This window comes from Carcharhinus amblyrhynchos, chromosome 14 (assembly GCF_965287045.1).
Source record: "Carcharhinus amblyrhynchos chromosome 14, sCarAmb.v2.hapA, whole genome shotgun sequence".
NCBI classification, from domain to species: domain Eukaryota; kingdom Metazoa; phylum Chordata; class Chondrichthyes; order Carcharhiniformes; family Carcharhinidae; genus Carcharhinus; species Carcharhinus amblyrhynchos.
In genome coordinates, this window is record NC_137337.1 from 62,127,639 (window position 1) to 62,149,930 (window position 22,292).

The following is a 22,292-nucleotide window of genomic DNA, read 5'->3' on the forward strand; positions in this document are numbered from 1 at the left end:
CAAAAAGGGATTCTGAACAGGCAAACTTTTCTCAAGTTAATCCCTACTGAAATAGTAATCCTGTTGGCCGATTGGGAACCCAGTGAAATCCCCAGCGTTTTAACCATGCTTGTTTAACTAGATGGCATTAACATCCTCCTGCTTGGTACCTGGGCCAATTGGAGAGGGTGGACGGGGTAATGTATTAGATCTGTCATTGAAAGCTCTCCATTTAATGGCTCCCCTCTGATGGGCCTAACTGGCTGCAGAAAATCTCCAGAAAACACCTGGGTAATGGAAACGGGACATGGCAAGGCTACCCCCACCCCACAGTCAAGGAGCCGAATGGCCTACATCTGTTTCTATTTCTTATGGTCTCAAATGACACCAGTTGGGTCCGGGTGCTTCACCACATTCTCAAGAATGAAGTAAATCAGTGAATGAGTCACTCCATACTGGCTGGTTTGAATGGACTTTGGAATTCATGGAGAAAATATTGGGCCCATGCAAATCCTGCAGGGACAGAGAGCAGGATGGATAATCCAAGAAGAGAAACATTGTAAATTATAAGGACATGTTTGAAAACTACAGAGACTGGTTAGTGGGTATTCTTTTGGAAAGGTCGTATACCAGGGTGGAGAGCAGAGGGGAGCTTAGTGCGGAGGGGTTTTGATGCTGGCAGGAGCATGGAGAGGTTCACTGCAGAGTGGGAGTTGGTGAGGGGGAACTCAGTGTGGGTAGAGTGAGTGGCTCGGTGAGGGGTAGATTAAGATCTATTATTGACAAGATACTGGACTCAATAATCAAAGAGGAAACAGCTAATTATTTAGGAAAGCTAAATATAATCAAACCTGGTCAACATTGTTTTATGGAAGATAAATTATGTGTGACAAGTTTGCTCAATTTTTTGAGGGTGTAACAGGGAGAGTAGTTGGAAGGGAACCTGTAGATGTAATTTCTAAGGTTTCCAAAAGGCATTTGACAAGGTGCCACGTAAGAGGCTGGTGCATAAAGTAAAAGCCCATGGAACTGGAGGAATTGTGTTAGCATGGATTGAAGACTGGCTGTTACATAGAAAACAGAATATTGGAATAAATGGATTCTTCTCAGAGTGGAAAGATGAAACTAGTGGAGTACCACAAAAACATTTTTTAGCCCACAATTGTACACTATTTATACTTATGACCTGAAGGAAGGGACAGAATGTAAGGTTCCGAATTTGCAAGTGATATGAAGTTAGGTTGTGATGAGGATATTGTGATTCTGCAACAGGATATAGATGGTTGGATGAAAACCTGGCAAATGGAGTTTAATGTGGGGAAATGTGAAGTCATGCACTTTGGTGGATTATTATCCAAATGGAGACAGACCGCAGGTGGGTGAAGTAGAGAGGGATTTAGATGTTCTAGTGTATGAATCACAAAAGGCTAGCATGTAGATCCAACAAGTAGTTAAGAAGGTAAGTGGTATTCTAGCTTTTATTGCAAAAGGGTCAGAGTTTAAAACTAGGGAGTTTTTCTTGCGACTGTACAGGTTGGTGTGGCCTCACATAGAATATTGCATACAGTTTTGATTCCCTTGCCTAAAAAAGGACATGGTAACATTAGAAGCAGTCCAAAGGAGATTTGGGATGAGGGGGTTATCCTGTCAAGAGGGACTACATAGTCTGGGTCTGTATTCCTTGGAGTTTAGAAGAGTAAGGGATGATCTTATTCAAACATACAAGATCCTGAGGGGGCTTGACAGGGGAGATGGTGAGATGTTTTCACGAGTGGGAGAGCCTTGAACAAAGGGACATAGTTACAAGATTTGGGGCCAGTCATTCAAAAGTGAGTTGCATGGAAATTTTTTCTTGTAGAGGATGGTGAATCTCAGGAACTCTCTGCTCCAAAGAGTGGTGGAGGCTGGATTATTAGAAGTATTTAAAGTGGAAGTGGATAAGTATTTTATAGATGGAGGAACAGAGAGCTATGGGGAAATGGCATAGAAACTGATCTGAGGCTGGCATAAGTCAACCATGATCATATTGAATAGTGGGACAGGCTTGAAAGGCCTATTGGCCTACTCCTGCTTCTGTTTCTTAGGTTCTTGTGCAGAGCAGGTAGTATGAGTGTGAGGAACTCACAATGATAGTGCAGCATAATAATGCATGCATTCAAATGGATAGAAATCCCTCAACTCAGAATGGTAAACTATTTTAGCTTCATTCTATTTTGCTGTCTTGAATTAGTTGCTCTGACTGAGCGATATCTGCAAACAACGTGCATTGGAAGATTGGGCAATGTTAGTACATCATCCCATAAACGTATTTGTTATTTTTATGTAATTTAATGTTTTTCATTGTAATATCCTAGGCTCTGATGGCAAAACCGATTCCAAAAACAGCTCAACCCCTAAACTGAAAGTAAGTCTTTCCAATGAACTAATTCTCACTGTGTTAATGTGTACAGAATGAAACTCCTATTCAGGTCCACATTGTTGGAATATATGGGAGAACCTCTAAAGAGCAGTGAGTCCAGGCAACTAAGAATACAAATGTATATCCTGAGAATTTTCCTCTTTTTCATCTTTAAGCAGAAACCACTTTAGGGCCCTAGACCTAAATATATTTATACGTTTTCCTGATTTTGTTCTCAATTCCACTATTGATCCCTTAATCCTCTGCTGAGAGCACAGACTCCAGTGGGACAAGATTCTAATAGTGTCAATAACCCTCCAATATTTTAGCAAGGGTATTTATTCCTGCATGAACCTTGGCATGAATAATGGCGGGCAGGTGCATCACAATCAACATTTCACAATCTTGTCATTACCTGGCTATCTGTGATAGAGATGAGGGTTCCAGCTGATTTGTTTTTCTGCCGAATCCATTGAAGCCAATTAGTGTCCCAACTTCCCCCTATAGAGACTAGAGAACTAGCTTTCTATTTTGTTCGCAAAATTAATTTCATAGTGCAATTGGATGATCGTCCTTCTGGGGGTTGGTTTCAAACAACAGACAAAAAAAACTAAGTGAAAGTCCTGTTAGATTGATGTGGGAGAGGTGATGTGATTGTTGATGTATTCAAATGCAGTTTCACACTAACCATGATGTGTTACTGATTTCAGCCAGGGATAGCACACAGTATCGAGTGAAGGCAGGGTGCTACCTTTCAAGAATGGCGAAGATTTGGAGTCAGCCCATTTTCTGTCAGTCATTATTGTCTTGAATGAAGGGATAGTAGAGTGGTGGTAACAAAGAGTTACCTTGTTGATCTATTCTTTCTCTTTCTCTGTCTCTTTGATAGCTGAAATGGAAGTGTAAAAAGGATGATGAATCAAACGGTGGTTACTCTCATGAATATCTCCTTTCAATTTTGAAGAAGGTATGTTGTTGTCTAGAATTCTCCATTCAAGAGGCCTTCCCTCCCACTTTCCCCGATACTAATTCCTAGCATACACTCAAGTTTGTCAGTTAAGACTGTGATCACTTTTTATGCTTTTAAAAAAAACCTGAATAACTTGTTTAAAGCAATTCAGCACTGTCCACCTCTGCAAGATTTTTAAATCCGTGCTATTCATCTACCCTTACATGGAATGTGTAGCTTAAGTACAAGCCATTTAGTCAATCTGACCCTTGCTGGTGTTGGTTCTATGTACAAGTTTCTTCCCACCCATCTATCAGCTTATCCTTCTGTCCCACAGGTTTAATCTATCATTTTTAATAAATCAAATATACTGATGAGCCAGTTATGTTGTTTGAATAATCTGGCCGTTTTTCCTGATGCTCGCCAACAAATGATCAGTTTTATTGAATTAAATTTTACAGCTTGCCCTGGTAGAACTTGAATTCAGAATTTCCCAGTTGCTGGTTTACTCTCTATCCTATTTTTGGAGCATAAAAAGAAAATAAGAACAAGAGCAAGTCATTGGCTCTTCGAGCCTGCTGCATCATTCAGTATGATCATGGCTGACCCTCAATCTCAACACCATACTTCTGACTCTCCCCATATCCTTAGACTTCTAGACTCAAGAAGTCAATCTGTTTCCTTTCTAAGTATATTGTGACTTGGCCTCCACAGCCTTCTGTGGTAGGGAAATTCAAAGATTCACTGCCCTCTGGGTGAAGAAGTTTTTCCTCATCTCAGTCCTAAATGAACCACCTAATACCTTAAAACTGTGACCCCTAGTTCTAACCCACAGCTAGAAGAAACATCCCTGCACCGAGTCTGTCCAGCCCTTTCAGAATTTTACACATTTCAATGAAATCCCCTCTTATTCTTCTAAACTCCAGTGAATACAAACCCAGTCAACCCATTCTCTCCTCATCCAACAGTCCTGCTATCTCAGGAATCAGCCTGGTTCACCTTCTCTGCATTCCCTCTGTGGCAAATATATCTTTTCTTGGGTAAGGAGGCCATGACAGCACACACTACTCTGCAAGTATGATCTTACCGAGGCCCTGTACAGCTGCGGTAAGACACCCTTGCTCGTGTACTCAAGTCATAGAAACTAGATACAGGAGTAGGCCATTTGGCGCTTTAAGACTCCTCCGTAATTTAATATGTAATTTGCCCCCTTCTACCCCTTGCGAACCTCAGCCAGTTTCGTGATAATTTTGAGCTGCACTACAGGAAAACCACAAGTGGTTAACGCTGCAGCCTCACAGGGACCTGGTTTGTTTCTTGGCTTCCTGGTCACTGTTTATGCGGAATCTGATGTTCTCCCTGTTTTTGTGGTGGTGGGGGGGTGTTCCTTCTGGGTGCTCCAGTTTCCCCTCTCAAAGACATGCTGGTTAGGCGCATTGGCTATGCTAAATTCTCCCTCAGTGTACTTGAACATGTGCTGGAGTGCGATGACTAGGGGATTTTCACAGAACTTCATTGCGGTATTAATGTAAGCTGGCTTGTGACACTAATAAAAATTAACTTAATATGGTCATGGCTGATCCTCAGTCTCAATGTCACATTCCTGCTTTCTTCCCATACCCCTCGATGCCATTAAATTTTGGATGGGAGATTGCCTAGAAATACCAGGTCCAGTGGCCTAGTGGTATTGTTTGCATAACTGGTAATCTACCAACTTAGTGCAATGACCTGGGGTCCCTGGCTCAAATCTTACCATGGTAGATGGTTTTAATAAAAATTGTCCTGTAGCAGGCACGAGTGAGCTGAAATATTTATGCACTTTTCCTGTGGCCCAGTATTCTAGGTCATTGAACTGGTGTGTATCCAAGTAGTAACCAGGCTGATTCCTCTTAGCTTCCAAAATCAGATAAAATCGAGCATTTTCAGACTCACTGAGATGAAATATCTGATTTTTTTTCTTCAGCTCTTACCAGTCAACAGGAATCAATTCCAAGGCACTGTCACCAATTGATACACCAATCACTGAAAACAAGCATGCAGGTGCAGCAAGTAGTTCAGAAGGCAAATGAAGTTGACCCTCATCGCAAGAGATTTTTGAATTCAGAAATAGAGATCCATGAAATCCCTACAGTGCAGAAGGAGGCCACTTGGCCCATCGAGTCTGCATCGACAATCCCAGCCAGGCCCTATCCCTATAACCCCACCTACTTATTCTGCTATTTGCCCCGACACTAAGAGGGAATTTAGCATGGCCAATTAGCCTAACTGGCACATCTTTGGACTGTGGGAGCACTCGGAGGAAATCCATGCAGACATGGGGAGAACGTGCAAACTCCACACAGTCACCTGAGGCTGGAATTCAACCTGGCATTGAGGCATCAGTGCCAACCACTGTGCCACCATGCCATGCAACAACTGCAATTTTTGCTAGCTTTGAGGAATTGGGATTGTAGGGGTAAGCATTTCATGCAAAAAGATTCAGATGTGAAGCAACATTAAACTGAACTAAAATACGTTGATTCATAGGACTGGAGGTTATTTGTGAACAAAAAGAATGCAGGTCATTTAGTTGATATGTCACCTGAAGAATTTGTCTTTACTCAAGATTTTCATGTGATAATGCTGCCTTGTAAGATTTATATACTGCTATAAACCATAGGATGGCATGTTTGTCAGTCGGGCAAAAAATCATTAACCCCACAAAGGATAGAGTTGGGCAGTGTGATGTGCTTTAAAAATTCTGCCATCTATGAAAGGCTATGAATGTCGAACATCTCGCAGCTAGCCATCTGCAAGGAAATCACATTCAGGTTTTTTGTACGAGTTCATTTAATATGTAAACTTGACATCACCTGTAAGCATTCCGTTCTAACAACTATGAAGCTTCTGAGCACTGACTTTTTAAAGTCTGATTTTCAACTTTTGCCTGATCTTTCAGCACTGTCTATCATCCCATTTTGAACTATTTATCTCTCAGAAACCAGGTCCCAGTAGACCTCTTGATGTTCAATTATTATATGGTGCAAGATGGATGCTTTCTTTGCTCAATGTTGGGTAAACACACTACATGCTGATTTGCTGGGTCAGTGACTGCAAGCTCAAAGGGAGAGCTGGAATCTGACACTTTCCCACATCAGTTTGTTGAAATGGTTTACATATGGACAGTGACTGAGCATTATACCAGACTCAAATATGATCCCTCTGTGGTCAAATTGTTTGCTGAATCTTCTGTAGGCACCAGATGGCATTGACCATCACAGGATGCCATCCCAGAGAGGTACAGTGCTTAGAGAGGAAGGGAGAAATCCAAATATTTCCATCTAGGATTGATTTTCAAACCTCTCCATGTGGGGAGGGTACCTCAGATATTACGCTCGCTCTAAGGTTCCTTGTCCCTCTGTTTGAGAGACAGTGTTAGCTATCCATTGCAGAAAAAGACATTTGTTATTAGAGCAATAGACATATGTCAAAAACCTCCAACCTCGTCTGCGGCTGGGATTCTCCTGTGCCACGGCAGTGAATGGAATTTTGGCTGAGCACCAAATATTCTATTCTCGTTGGCTGTGGGGCGTGTATGATGAGATCAGAGAATCTTGCCCATTATGTCACAGTTGGCAAATATAAAATGATACTGAAATCTGGTGACATCTGGGAGATTGGGCATCTGAGGTCTAGTTTGAAAACTGATGGGTAACAGAGGACCCCATCTACAGCAATATAAATGAGATGTAATAATCAGTAGCCCACCTGAAGTAATGGATCACATTCAAAGCCCTTCAGCTATTGCAGGATGGCAGAAGTCCTGTCATCTATTCACCTAAAGCTAACGAGCATCCTATTTATTCCATGCTCAATTTTATCAGACTCCAGGTAACAACTGCTTAAGGAATTATTCTTCTCCCACGCTTCACTTTTGAAGAGGCTTAACCTTTCATATGTGCATTGATTTTAGCAAATGCAGCTTGTATTCTCAGTTCAGGAATTCCAATGGGAAAAATGAGGAACAGAATGTTAGTGACTGGAGAGCACAAAACAAATAAATCAAAGAAAGGAATTCACAAACCAACCCTTCTCCCCTTCCATTGCTAAAAATCCCCTTCCGCCCAATACTCCACATCAGAGACCACCCTGACACTAATAGTTTCCTGTGGAAGAAGCAGATTCAATGCTGTTTATAGTTTCATGGAAAGAGTTATACAATATTTCAAGTTCTGTATTTATTTAATTTTTACTCTTTTCCTTTTTTTCATATTCCTCTCTTTTTCACCCTCCCCACCACCACCCCACCAAGTGAGCACAAGAACAAAGTTTTAATACCATGCAAGCAGGAAGAAGGTAATAAGTGTAGGGGCAATGAAGAGTAGCACTGACATCAAATCTTAACGTTAAATTTTTTTTAATTGCCAACTCGATTCACAGGCATTTGCCGTTGCTTGAATAGATGTTTTGTTTAACTGTTTACCCCAAACATTTTCCTTTGTGTTGAAGTTTATGCTGCTTAATTTCCAATACTGGCAGAAACTTAGACTAAGCTGGTATCAGATACTAATCAAGGAATATTTCTTCCTGCAGTATGGAGAAGTTTTGAACTTGCTCATATCCAGTAAAAAGAAAGGCAGCGCTATTGTGGAATTCTCCTCGACCAAGACGGCTGTGAGTATGGCAGCTATCTTCTTTTCCACATGATCTGTGTGGTTCTGCTATAACCTTCCCATTCTCCATACTCACCAGAGACTTCAGTCAGTTAACTGTGCCATGCATGCAAAAAGATAATTGGCATAGCCAAACCACTACTAATACCACCCCCCTCAAAACCACCAACCACCCCCCTCAGCTAGCATTAAGTCCTCAGTAAAATGTTGAAACATTTCAAAAAGGGAAATTTTGTTACAACAGCGCCGCTTGTACATTTGGTGAGACCTCATCTGGATATTTTGTACAATTTTGGTTCCCTTACTTAAGAAAAGGTATAAGTGCTTTAGAAATTGTTCAGAGAAGGTTCACTAGACTGATTACTGGGATGAAGAGATTATCTTTTGAATGAATGAATGAGCCTACATCCTTTCCTTGTCAAAACATATAGGTTCCTGAGGGGACGTGGCAGAATGGATGCAGGGAGGATGGTTCCCTTTATGGGAGAGATTGGAACTAGAAGACACCTTTTAAAAATAAGGGGTTCTCCTGTTTAAGACTGGGGATGAGGGGAACTCATTTCTCTGAGGGTTATTAGTAAGTGGAATCCTGTTCTCCTGAGACTATTGGAGACAGATCATTGAATTGTTTTAAAGTCAAGTTAGATTGATTCTGGATTAACAAGAAAGTCAGAGAATATAGGAGTTGGATTGGAAAGCAGAGTTGAGGCACTGTCTCTGGTTTGTGCCAAGAGTGGAGGGAAGAATCAGCCAGGATTCCACCTCCAATGGGAGACAACTGTCTAATAAGGTTATTGCTGACCATTAATCCAGAAATGTGGCTAATGTTCTGGGGACCCAAGTTTGAATCTCACTGCAGCAGACAATGGAATTTAAATTCAATAAAAAATATCTGGAATTACAAATCTGCTGATGACCATGAAATCAATGTCAATTGTCGGAAAAACCCATCTAGTTCACTGATGTCCGTTAGGAAAGGAAATCTGCTGTCCTTACCTGGTCTGGCCTCTGCGTGACTCAAGAGCCACGACAATGTGGTTGACTTTCAACTGCCCTCCAAGGGCAACTAGGGATGGGCAATAAATGCTGGCCAGTTAATGATGCCCACAAATGAATATTTTTTTTAAAAAATTGCCATGATAGCCATGTAAAAGTCCGCATGAATGATGAGCACAGGATCAGGCTGGACTCTAGTGGCTTTTGTGTTCCAGTACCTTGCCCACTCTCACTGTTGAAGAACAGTCACTCACAGAAGTTACTAGAAAAGTTGTGGTGCTGAGTAGTAAAGCTGAAACAAGTTGATGCTCTTGGAAAAGGAGGGGACAAAAATAATAAGAATGTAGTGTTTTTGTCAGTGTTTATTGAAAATACTTTCAGATTGAGTGACTGCTAGTAGGATGGCTGCATCTAAGCCTGGTAGGACACAGGTATTCAGTCAGCCTGTTGTTCCCCTCGCTATAGTGTTTGAGGGGTGGACTAGAGGACATAAAATAAAGCAATATCGTTGTGCCTAGAGTATTCCCTCCTGACTGCTCCTGCCTTAAGTTGACAGTGTCTATGGCTCCCAGCCCTTCCTGACCTCTCCTCCTTTGAAGGTGTTGGCCTGGTCCTTTATGACCAAAGTAGCCCACCCCAGTGATTCAGCCTGAAGAGTCTGCTTTGTGTTTTGATTGTTTTCAAATGAATATTAAAAAAAAGCCATTTAGAACTCCAGCATGCAGTTGTCCTAAGACATATTGCAAACATCGTTCTAGTCTGACATAATCACATTTCTATTGTCGATTAAGATCAGTTTCTAAACATGAATTTAAATGACATTTGTAAGCTATTAAACTTAAATAGTATTGAACTGTGAATCTGTATACTTCTCTAAACAAGCACATGATCCATTTTTGCTGCTGTCATATTTCATCTAAGATAGTTCTTCTAATTGATAAAAAGAGAAAACATAATCTTTAGCAGAAATGTTATTGATGGCTCCATTGTGAGATGTCATTTTATACAAGTTTATTTATGTCACTTTACCGAGATTGACTCAATGTATTGTAAATTTTTGGAATATAGATAATATTATGAATTTCTGAGCCTGTGGCTGGGAGAGACAATCAGAATTGTGTGGGATGTAATAATAGTGAAAAGAAGTACTCAGTAATAAAGGACTCTTAACTATCCACCATCCATGGCTGGGTCAGTGCTGACCTCTCCTCCCTTGAGTCAATGGTGTTATGCTGCTCCCCCTTTTCCTGACAATTGATTCATAGAATGCCTTTCACAACCTTACAAAAGTACTTCTTTCAACTACTGTGAAGTACTTTTGTAGTCAATGCTGTTACATTGGGAATTCTGACACACAATTTGTACCTGGCAAGATTCACAAACGGGACCAGATGCTGAGGGCAAAACTGTGTTTTTGGGTTCTACAAGACCCTTTAAAGTTCTGCAATGGAGTTTGTAGCATGTGCATGTACTTCTGATGCAAAGTACCAGATACCATATTGATGATAATGGCCTAGAAACAGAAAAAGCATGATTTTGAAAGAACCCATGATTTCGCTCCCTAGCCATGCAGGGAAAATCCTGCCTGTAAACTTTTTTGCCATTAATTAATTACACATTACCAGTGATTTCCCCTATATCACAAGCTGCTACTTATGTACTGATCCACTAATTAGATTTAAGTGCTACATAACCCTTTTCAGACCTCCACACACACTAAATTCAAACTGGACAAAGCTGTGTTTAAGACACATTAAAAACATCAGTGTCAGTTTGCATGACCCCCCCCCATAGACAATTGGTTGGACACTCCTGCACTGAATTAAATGATGAGGAAGCTGTCTCTATACACTCACACATACACCCCCCCGCCTCCCCAGCACAGACTGAATCATGATCTGCACATTTACCAAACAAGCTACAAGGGAGAAGCCCTGCTTTTTATGATTTAAAACCTGTTCTTGCTAGTGATACTATTTTATTTTATGATCGAAGGATCCCGCAGAGTGCCTACAGGACAGACGGAGGCTATTCGGCCCATCGAGTCTGCACCGACAACAATCCCACACAGGCTCTATCCTTGTAACCCCACGTAATCCCCGACACTAAGGGGCAATCCCACCCAGACCTGTTCCCCGTGACCCCAAGTATCTACCCCACTAATCCCCTAACCTACACATCTTAGGACACTGAGGCAATTTAATATGATCAATCCACCTAACCTGCACATCTTTGGAGTGTGGGAGGAAACCAGAGCACCCAGAGGAAACCCACCCAGACACAGGGTGAACATGCAAACTCCAAGGCCGGGATTGAACCCTAGTCCCTGGCCCTGTGAGGCTGCAGTGCTAGCCATTGTGCCATCCATTTCATAAGATCAAGCACATATGATTTTGTTGTTTTTGGACAAAATGAGTGAATGTTTTGTCCTCTGCGAACTCGCCCATTGAACAAATACAAAATAGGAGGAGAACGGAGGCTTAATTTAGCAACTTTGGCTGAGTTGCCATTCTCTCATGCGAAGCAATGTCCTGCAAATGCCACAGGCTTCCTCTCTGGAAAGGAAAAAAGCCATCTCTTTCTCACTTGCTAATTGTGAGGCCCAGTTGATTTATGACGTAAGGTGGAATTTAGGGTTGGGGCCTGACACAGCATAAAGAAGAGTTTCCTTAATGGGTGATAAAACTGTTGTTGATTGTCATAAAAACCCATCTGGTTCACTAATGCCCTTTGGGCAGGGAAATCTGCCATCCTTATCCCGTCTGTATTCGGTCATGCGAATCCAGATCCACAGCAATGTGGTTGACTAGGACACTGAGACAGTGGGACGGCGGCGCGGGCTCGTTGGGCCGAAGGGCCTGTTTCCCGTGCTGTGTTGTTCTTTGTTTTTTTTTTGTTCTTTGACTATTAAATGGCCTCAGAGATGGGCAATAAATGCTGGCCCAACCAGTGATACCCAGATCCCATGAATGAATAAAAAAGTAAAATGATTAGTGGTTGCGGTCCCCTTACTGTAGGCTTATGTAGGTGAAACAACCAATTGCTATCAGGTCTAATAAGTTATCAACTTGCTCTTCATCTTGAACAGGAGCTTGCATTTAAGAATGAGACGGGTCTAACAAGTAATCCACTGAAGATTTCCTGGTTAGAAGGACCACCCCCTCCAAACACCACAAGCAATGCTGCATCATCATCTTTGGAGACAAGAACACCTAGCCTGTTCCAGGTAGGATAATGTTACAGACTTATAAGCCTGGCCTTTTGTAGCAGGGTGCATGCAGATATTGGATGGAGACAGTAATGAACTTGGCTGTATGACCCTTATTGGTAGAATTGCTGTGACATTTTTTTCTGGATTCAGATAGAGAATGGAGAGGCAAGGTACTGGAGGCAGATTAGCAGCATGGAACTAGATCTTAGCAAAATCAGTGCCTACAGGAGAGAAAGAAAACTGGAAAATTTTATTTTGCTTCAAAAATGTTAAATGAATACCTGAAACATCTGTGAGGGGCACAGGCTTCACATACTTCAGGCAAAATGCTTCAGTTATGCTATAAACCTGTTCCATATATTGAAATTAGAGGCATTATTTAAACTTGGAATCCAAAGCCATATTGGGCCCCTTTACAATATCAGCATGTTGTAAGAGAAAAAACCATCAGCCTGGTTGTTGATAGTAATGCATCTTAGAAGATTGTTGGTTCATTGAAGGACAGGGAGCTCTGTGTTTCTGTGCACAAGAATGCATGTCAGTCTGTGTGCATATGTTGCTTCATGGCTACGTGAATGTCATTTGCTTTTATTAAGCCAACCTTGCTTGTAGAGCCCATGGGTCTCCTTAAGACAATGGCTTCTCCAACACCAGATTCTCGACATAACTCTTCAACCCAAGAAGGCCCATTATCACCCCTGAAAAATTAAGTCAAATTCCAGGTGCTGGATAAACGTTCTTTATTGAAGACACTATGGAGAGGGAACTGTTTAGCCAGTCTGCTATTTAACAGCCACACAGAAGCAAACTCTGTCTACGTTGGACCATTTGCCCATCTAACCTGACTCTGCTGGAAGATTTCATATCATTGCCTACAGAACTGACAACATCTCTGTGTACCTACTTTAACTTGCAACATCAACGTCACCTGAAAAATGTGAATCTTACAACACCAGCCTCCAGCCAAGCGATCTTTGAATGCCTACATGAAAGAATTTTTCATTGGACTCTGACTCTGAAACTCACATAAACCACTATTCATTTTCTGTCTGGTCTTTGTACTAGAAAATCCCCTTTTTCTCTATTCCATCCCTTACCGTGTGAACGTGGAATGGGAAGTTGCAACCAAAAAGCAAAGGGTTGGGAAAACATACTGCTGCTTATTCATAAAAACAACTAATTTAAAACACTTCCTGTTTAGAGACAAGTGGCAAGAGAATAACAGTAGTGTTTAAACTGATCCTCTCCTGTCTGTAACATGTACATACCACATTCAGCAGATCCAGATTTATCCCAGTAGCGATGTAAGTTGCATCTATGTGAATTCGTGAGGTTTCAACCTTACAGAAAAAGCCACTTAATTAACCTCCATGAAATCAACTCATAGTAAATTTGTAGCCTGGAAGAGGCTCACCGCTGTACTTTATATAGTGTAATGTTTTCAATTTAATAAAACTTACAATTTACAACCATCTGGTCACCTACAAAATTTTTCCTCCGTAGCAATTCAACTTTGATTGGCCTGTAAATTATTTAGCCCACCACCCCACAGAGAGAGCAAATGCCCTAAAGGAAAAGCAAATTAATTGTTAAACATGTTCCAGACTATGAACAAAGCACGAAAAATTGGCTAACTTGGACAAGTGTGCATACATTGCAAAGAGAATACTAAAATTATGAGGAGTATTGATAAAGTAAATTTGGGGAAAATATTCTCACGGGTTGAGAAGACCAGTTAACTGGAGGGCAAAATGGTACATGCTACATGGTAGCTTGGACATTCTGGTTAATTCGGGGAGATGGGATCGAAGAAGGAATGTTTGTGCACCCAATCTCCCAAGAGAAGTTGAGGAGAACTTCCTGGCTGAATTTGCAAACTGGCTATCTTGCTTTCGTAATCTCAATTTGAAGGCTAGGTCTTTCGAGTTCGAACAGCCTGCTGTAACCGGTCTTTGAGATCTGGGGTCGGTTATATAACTCAATCACTTGTTTTATGCTGTCTTGACCTCGGGTTCATTGAGAAGGATTGGATGTAGCCAGATGTGATGGGACCTCGCCACCTATCCAAGACCTAGGTCTTCCTCTGCCAGGGCTTCTGAGCGAGGACACAGTGGAGGAGTGACGACCTCGGTCAAACTATGGGTGGATCCTTGATGTTGCTCAACAATCCTGCCTTTGGCTTTTTCAAGCTCTATTGATGGCTATATTATCCTGAAATTCATCATTAATCCTGAAATACTCACCTTGTGATTATAATCCTGATTTTGCAATGTTGTCTTTTAACCTGATGAGGATGTTTGATATATGAGCACTGAGGCTTATTATCCTGTTATTCTTTGAAAGCCAGGGATATCCATTTATTTATAATGGAACTCATCCACCAATATGCTCTGATGGTGAAATGAGGGTGACCTTAGCTTGAAGTATGTTGCTGTTTAATCTTAGTCTCTCCGTGCGGTCACAGAGAAGTGGGGTGGGAAAGGGATCAAGTTGGGCAAGGTCAGGAGTCAGTCGAGTTTAGAAATAGGTTGTCATGGGAAATGGCAAAATCGGTAAATAGTCAGGCTCCACATCATGTCAGTGCGCACCTAGATTTAAAAGAATACTAATTTCAAAACTGGGAAGGGGAGGGTACAACAGATGTTTGGGGTTGGACAGATATGTTCCCTTTTCTTCTTGTTCACGTCCAACCCTTGTTGCCCCTGTGATCAAAGAATTGGTTGAAGAGGTGAGTTTCGATCAGTCTTTTTTAAAAAAGGGGATCCTGTGGGCTGGGTGATGCAAGAAGGTTCAGAGGGGGAAATTGCAGAGTGTATTACCCAGGTTGCTGAAGGCTGTCCTGCCAACGGATAGACAAAAAAAAGGAAGGAGTAAGCTTGATCTGTTGCGCTTGTTCACTGCGGCAGGCTGATTGTCCCCTTTGCAGGATCTCTTGACGAACAACTGGATCGTGCATTTATTGTAAGCGTGACATTGACATTAAGGAGTTGAATTCTGCCACAGTCCATGAGGAAATACCACAGGCAGATGTATTACTTTCACATGACTTTCTGCATGTGAACATCCAATAATGTCGCTGATGATAAATTTGGGGTGATATACTCTAACAAGAGGACCATTATATCACCCAATACACAATGTGTTATTCCACCGTTAGCCTACAGATGTGCTTAATTGAGTCTGTCTCAAAGACACATGTATAAATCAGACATCTCTTGGTTGATAAAGGGTAGGTTACCAGCTAGGAAAGAAGTCTATAGATTAGGAAGTCAATTTATGGTTACAGTATAAATTAACATTGTGTAGTAACTCCACGGATGTGAAAAACACATCAACAAGTTACTTTATTTACACCATACATCTGTACACTGTTAGCGCTCCAGTCGCTCCCTGCTGAATGCAGGCTGGGAGTCTGACACACCTGCTTTAAATAGGGAGCATGAGGCTTCCAGATTTAACCATCAATTAAGAATCATCAGGTATTTCTTTTCATACCAAACAAATAAGCTAACTCAAATTAATTTTTCAGGTAAATTATTTTCTTCAATTAAAACTGATGGATTTTACATTATAAAAAAATCTAGTTTTTGGGCATCTCTGGTTTTTGACAACTGGACTTGGGATATTGGGCTGTATTTACTTCAATAATCCAGGGTAGGTTTGTACAGGTGGCTCAGCCAATGAGTAAGAGCATAATCAGCTCAATTAGAGTTAAATTCACAAATTGAATGACATGTCGCTGCAGTCTTCAGTAAAACATCCTGTCTATACTCCAGTAAGTAACCCAGCCCCAGAACTGGGGACCCCTGGATGACTCGGGATATTGAGGCCCTGGTCAAGTAGAAGAAGGAGGCACATGACATGCATAGGCAGCTGGAATCAAGTGGATCCCTTGGAGAGTATAGAGGTTGTAGGAGTTAAGACAGAGTTAAGAGAGAAATCAGGAGGCAAAAAGGGGACATGAGATTGCTTTGGCAGATAAGGCAAAGGAGAATCCAAAGAGATCCTATAAATACTTAAAGGGCAAAAGAGTAACTAGGGAGAGAGTAGAGAGTAGGTCATCTATATGCAGATCCACAAGAGTTGGGTGAGATCCTAAATGAATATTTCACATCAGTATTTACTGTTGAGAAAGGCATGGATGTTAGGAAACTTGGGGAAATAAGTAGTGATATCTTGAGGACTGAACACATAACAGAGCAGGTGGTGCTGGAAGTCTTAAAATGCATCAAAGTACATAAATCCCCAGGACCTGATGGTGTATCCCAGGACATTGTGGGAGGCTAGGGAGGACATTGCAAGTCTCCAAACAGAGATATCTAAATAATTGATGGCCACAGACGAGGTGCCTGAAGTTCAGAGGGTGGCAAATGTTGTGACTTTGTTAAAGAAGGACTGCAGAGAAAAGCCTGGGAACTACAGACCGGTGAGCTTAACGTCTGTAGTGGGTAAGTTGTTAGAAGGTATTCTGAGAGACAGGATCTACAGGTATTTAGAGAGGCAAGGACTGATTAGAGACAGCATGGCTTTGTGAGTGGAAAATCATGTCTCACAAATTTGATTGAGTTTTTTGAAGGGGTAACCAAGAAGGTCGATGAGGGCAGTGCAGTTGATGTTGTATACATGGAATTTAGCAAGGCTTTTGATGAGGTACTAACTACATGGTAGGTTGTTGCATATGGTTAAATCTCATGGGATCCAGGGTGGAGTAGCCAAATGGATACAAAATTGATTGGATGACAACAGATAAAGGATTGTTTTTCAAACTGGAGACTGTGACCAGTGGTGTGCTTCAGGGATCGTGCTGGTCCACTGTTATTTGTCATTTATATTAATGATTTGGATGAGAATTTAGTAGGCTCGGTTAGTAACTTTGCCTGTGACACTGAGATTGGTGGCATAGTGGACAGTGAAGAAGGTTATTGAGAATTACAGCATAACCTTGATCAGTTGGGCCAGTGTGCTGACGAATGGCAGATGGAGTTTAATTTAGATAAATGCGAGGTGATGCATTTTGGTACCAGGGCATGACTTACTCAGTTAATGGTAGGGCACTGGGGAGAGTTACAGAACAAAGAGATCAAGAGGTACGGTTCATAGCTTCTTAAAAGTGGAGTCACAGGTGGACAGAGTGGTGAAGAAGGTATTCAGCATGCTTGGTTTCACTGGTCAGAACATCGAATACAGGAGTTGGGTTATCTTGTTGAAGTTGTACAAGACATGGTAAGATCACACTTAGAATACTGTATACTGTTCTGGTTACCCGATTATAAAAAGGATATTATTAAACTAGAAAGAGTGCAAAAAAGACTTACTAGGATGCTACCAGGACTTGATGGTTTGAGTTATAAGGAGAGGCTGGAGAGAGTAGGACTTTTTTCTCTGGAGCATAGGAGACTTAGGGGTTGATGAGTGAAATTAACTGTGCTATTTCACATTAAGAAGATCTTATAGAGGTCTATAAAATAATGAGGGACATAAATCAGCTAGATAATTAATATCTTTTCCCAAAGATAGGGGAGTCTAAAACCAGAGGGCATAAGTTTAAAGTGAGAGGGGAGCGATACGAAAGGGTCATGCGGAGCAATTTTTTCACACAGGGAGGTGAGTGTCTGGAACACACTGCCAGAGGTGGTAGTAGTAGAGGCAGGTACAATTTTGTCTTTTAAAAAGTATTTAGACAATTACATGGTTAAGATGGCTGTAGAGGGATATGGACCAAACACGGGCAATTGGGACTAGCTTAGTGGTTTAAAAAAAGTGGCGGCATGGACAAGTTGGGCCGAAAGGCCTCTTTCCATGCTGTAAACCTCTATGACTCTGTCAGAGAACATTGCCCCTTTAAAAATCCTGAGAGCAGTGATGGGTGGGTGGTGACTGTACCACTTCCCTTCCTGTGCCCCACCCTGGCTCAATGTTTCCTTCCCTGTTCTTGTATACGGAAAGGTTGCCCTGCATTTCCATGTTTTCTTCTCAGAAATAAATTTGCTGTGTTTCAAGGAAGAATAAAAATAGAATTTCTGGAAGATGTTCAAAGTGCTTTCAAGTTTGAGTGCTGCACCAGCTGTATCTATAGCTTTCACACTGACGAATGCCTGTTCTGGATTTCATCAAGGCATGTGACGGTCTCCTGCAAAAGTGCTCCCTTTACAGTGTAAGGGAAAGCTGGAGACCACCAGTCTTTAATTTGGGGACAGTGTCTTCAACTGAAATATCACACAGTAAAAATGAAAATAATCTTCAGTCTTTAGACTGAAATATCTGCCACCTAACCAAATTCTTCTTGACCAGCCCATCAGTGTACAATTAATTTTGTTTCTTAAAAAAAATTACAGTCAACAGATTGATGAGGTGTTCTTCCTTGGCCAGGTTGGATTTGCTTTCATGCTATCAACATTGAGGCAACACACTGCACCATCATTAAACAGTTTACAAATCATTATAGTGCAATCTTATTTGTTCAAATGTTCGTTTTTCCAACAATGCCATGCTAAAACATTTATCAGTCACAGCCCAAGAGTCTGTTCAACAATGATATACTTAAAGGAAAAGCACAGAGTGCATGTAGAGATCTAGTGTGTAACTTGAGCCATGCTAGGCAGAGCAGGAAGACCAGTGTTCAATGTGCTGAGTTAGTCAATATCTTCCAGCTTAACCCTCGGGTGCTGAAATATGCCGCGATCTTTCAGTTAGGAGTCTATAATCAATAAAGTTTCAACAGTTGATTGCTATCTGCTGACTCTTAGGTGGACCCTGTGGGTTGATGAGTGAAATTAACTTAATACTGGCAAATACATGGTAGGTGATCACTGTGCTGTTTCACATTAAGAAGTAGATAAATGTGCAAATTCATGCATCTCTAACAATTTACAACCATTTTCATGGTTTTAAGGAATTCTGCTTGTCCCCAAACACCAGCCCCCATCACAATATAGGTTTCTCAAGTCGCACTAAATGAAGATCCGATGCCATCACTATGTAGGTGAAGGAAGGTCAGCACACATTTGGAACTGCACTTGCACAAGATGTTCAAATAACTTGCACATGTGCAAATGCAGCCTGTCATCTGAGGATGCCTTCTCAAAATGTGACAAAGTGTGAGAAATTCTGCCTGCACAATCTGCAAGTGCATATTTAAAGCACACATTTTGGGTGCATTGTCTGGAGTCAGAAGAATGTTCTTTGGAGCCAAGTTTGGAAGAGCTCTCAGCTCACACGGAGAATGACCACCACAACAGTTGGGAGAGGGAAAACACACACTCAGCTTGATTGCCAGTGTGGTGGACCCTCATGAAACACTTAGCAGGGCTGGAAACTTTGTGAGAAGGATTGTTGCTATAGGTTCATTAACATTTCACATGCTACAAATCTGGAGGTCAGCCATTGTAAAGTGAACTTGAGCGAAAGATGAACTCTATAAAAACAAAAGGAAAAATGCAAAGCAACCTATGAACTAATGGGAAGAAGCCACAACTTCAGCTGGGCTGGCAGATTCACAAAGAATGGCTCCCCTGTGAGTTGCTCATTTATCCATTTTTTAAAAATCTAAATATGTCTGAACTGAGATAAATATTGATTTTGGTTATTATCTTTGAACTCAATGAATTATGAGAATATAACAGCCTCACAGTGGGAGCTGGAAATCCAGACTTCAGAATGTTTTTATTTCACAAATGTTCTCTGTGCAGGATATCTGTTTCTCCTTTCAGCATCCCTTTTGTTTTAAAAATGTGTCCTAACCCAGCACGAAAGACAATTTTTTTTTATATTGGATTCTGCAGCTGGTCTTTGGATTGTGCTCGCTCCCTTCCAACTTAATCAAATTAAGTTCATTCCATACAGTGCCAGTTCAATCATCACTTGATAGTAACTGAGGTGATCATAGCATGGAATCCAACAACTTTGGCATCCCTCATTTCCAATTCATTAACAATTGTGACCATTGCCTGGACTGCTCATGCTTTGTGATCATAAGTATATCCAAGTCATATATTTTTATAGTTAATTGATCCTGTGTGGGTTTTGCAGAAACCAATTTCATTATCTAGGTGAAGTGGAATTAGAGACAACATAAAATTTGGAACTGAGGCACATAAGATATTAATGTAGCTTGGTCAAGGAAGTAGGATTAAAGAAGTGCCTTAAAGGAGGAAAGAGAGGCAGATAGCTTTGGGAGGGAATTCGAGCCTTGTCAGCTGAAGACATGGTCACCAAGGATTGAGCAAATAAAATTGAGGCCGGAATTAGAAGAACACAGGTATCTCGGAGGGCTGAAGGAGTTTACAGTAATTGGAAGGTGTGAAGCTTTAGAGAGATTTGAAAACAAGGATGGGAATTTTAAAATCGAGACATTACTTAGACTGGAGCCAATGTAGGCCACCAAATACAGAGCTAATGGGCGAACAAGAGTTAGTGCGGTTAGGACATGAGCAACAGAAGTTTGTGTGATATTTAGTTTCAAGAGGCTAAGACCTGGGAAACCGACCAGGAATGCATTGGAATAGTCGAGTCTACAAGAAACAAAGGAAATAAATGAGGGTTTCAGCAACAGAGGTAGGGGCAAAATCAGACAATACTACAGGGATAGAAATAGATCTCACTGATGGCCTGGATATCTGATTGGAGCTCATCTCTGGACCAAATATATCACCAACGTTTCAAAGAGTTTAGTTTAGCCTCAGGCAGCTTCCAGGGAGGGAATTGGGAGAGTAACTTGGGAATGAAGTTTGTGGCAGGAACTGAAAACAATAGCTACAGTCTTCCCAATATTTCTACTTGCCCAGTACTGGATGCCAGGCAAGCAGACTGATAATTTAAAAGCAGCAGAGAGTTCAAAGAAGGTTCTGGTGAGATACAATTGGGACATTATCAGTTTAGAAAGTGATGCTTTATTTTCAGATGATGTTGCCAAGAGGCAGTATGTAGAAAAATAGGAGGAGGCCAAGAGTATTGTGGAATACCTGAAGTCATGGTGAGGGACTGGGAAGAGAAGCCATTGCAGTTAATTCCATGGCTACAGCTGGATAAGTGAATATGGAACTAGGTGAGTGCAATCCCATACAGCTGGATGACAATGTTTGTATGCTCAAAGGTACTGTCAACAGCACTTACTCAGCAATAACGTGCTCAATGATGCGCAGTTTGGGTTCTGGTCAAGAATACTTGGCTCCAAATGCCAGTACAGCGTTGGTTCAAACATGGGCAGAAGAACAAAATGCCAGGAGTGAAATGAGTGAATGCCCTTGACACCAAGACAGTGCTTCACAAAATGGCATCAGGAGGCCTGCGAGAATCGAAGTCAGTGAGAATCAGGATGGAGAGCCTTTTTAATGAAGTCATACCAAGCCCAAAGAAAAATGGTTGTGATTGTTGGAAGCCACAACCATTTGAAGATGCTTCTCAGGGCATTTGATCCGAGACCCAACCATCTTCTGCTTCACCAATGACCTTCCCTCCAACATGAGGTCAGAAATAGGGATGTTTGCTGATGGTTGCAGAGTGTGGCCAAAGATGTGTATGTTAGGGGGATTAGCTGGGTAAGTATGTGAGGCAGTGGGAATAGGGCCTCGGTGAGATGCTCTGTCGAAAGTTGGTGCAGACTTGATGGGCTGAATCGCCCACTTCTGTACTGTATTGATTCTATCCATCAGGAGTCTGATGGAATACTGTCCACTTGCCTGGATGAATGCATCTTTCTATGGTGACTAAGTTCCTGTTCCCACTGCTTTTTGGCGATTATTGGGTTATGGTTTTTGATCTAACTTCTAGGTTCTGCAAACACTGAGGTTAAAGACATACATTTATTTGTTCATGGACAAATCTAATTTCTGTGTGGGCTGTATTTTGATTATCTTGACTTTGCTGCACGTATGTATAATGAAGTGAATAATCCAGGCAACTTCCTCAAAGGAAAAACGTTGAAAAGTTGAGGTGGATGGAAAAAAACTTAGATATATATAGCAACTGGACATAATGCACAGGACAATCCAACTAATAAATGAACTTCAAATTATAGTTCAGTGTTAGATAGGGAAGTATGGCAGCCAATTTGTATGCAGCAAAGAACGGTACTGCATAAGAACAGGCCCTTTGACCCACCAAGTCTGT

At 41.4% G+C, this 22,292-nt stretch overlaps 1 protein-coding gene across 1 annotated transcript in view; it reads left to right on the top strand.

Annotated features, from left to right (window-relative positions):
* dnajc17 (DnaJ (Hsp40) homolog, subfamily C, member 17) overlaps window positions 1-22,292 on the top strand; it is a 167,854-nt gene that overhangs the window by 74,259 nt on the left and 71,303 nt on the right. The window contains exons 7-10 of the mRNA XM_080202991.1: window positions 2,334-2,383; window positions 3,267-3,344; window positions 7,899-7,979; window positions 12,063-12,200. Of these exons, the coding sequence (XP_080059117.1) occupies window positions 2,334-2,383; window positions 3,267-3,344; window positions 7,899-7,979; window positions 12,063-12,200 (347 nt within the window). The remainder of the gene's footprint in view (window positions 1-2,333; window positions 2,384-3,266; window positions 3,345-7,898; window positions 7,980-12,062; window positions 12,201-22,292) is intronic.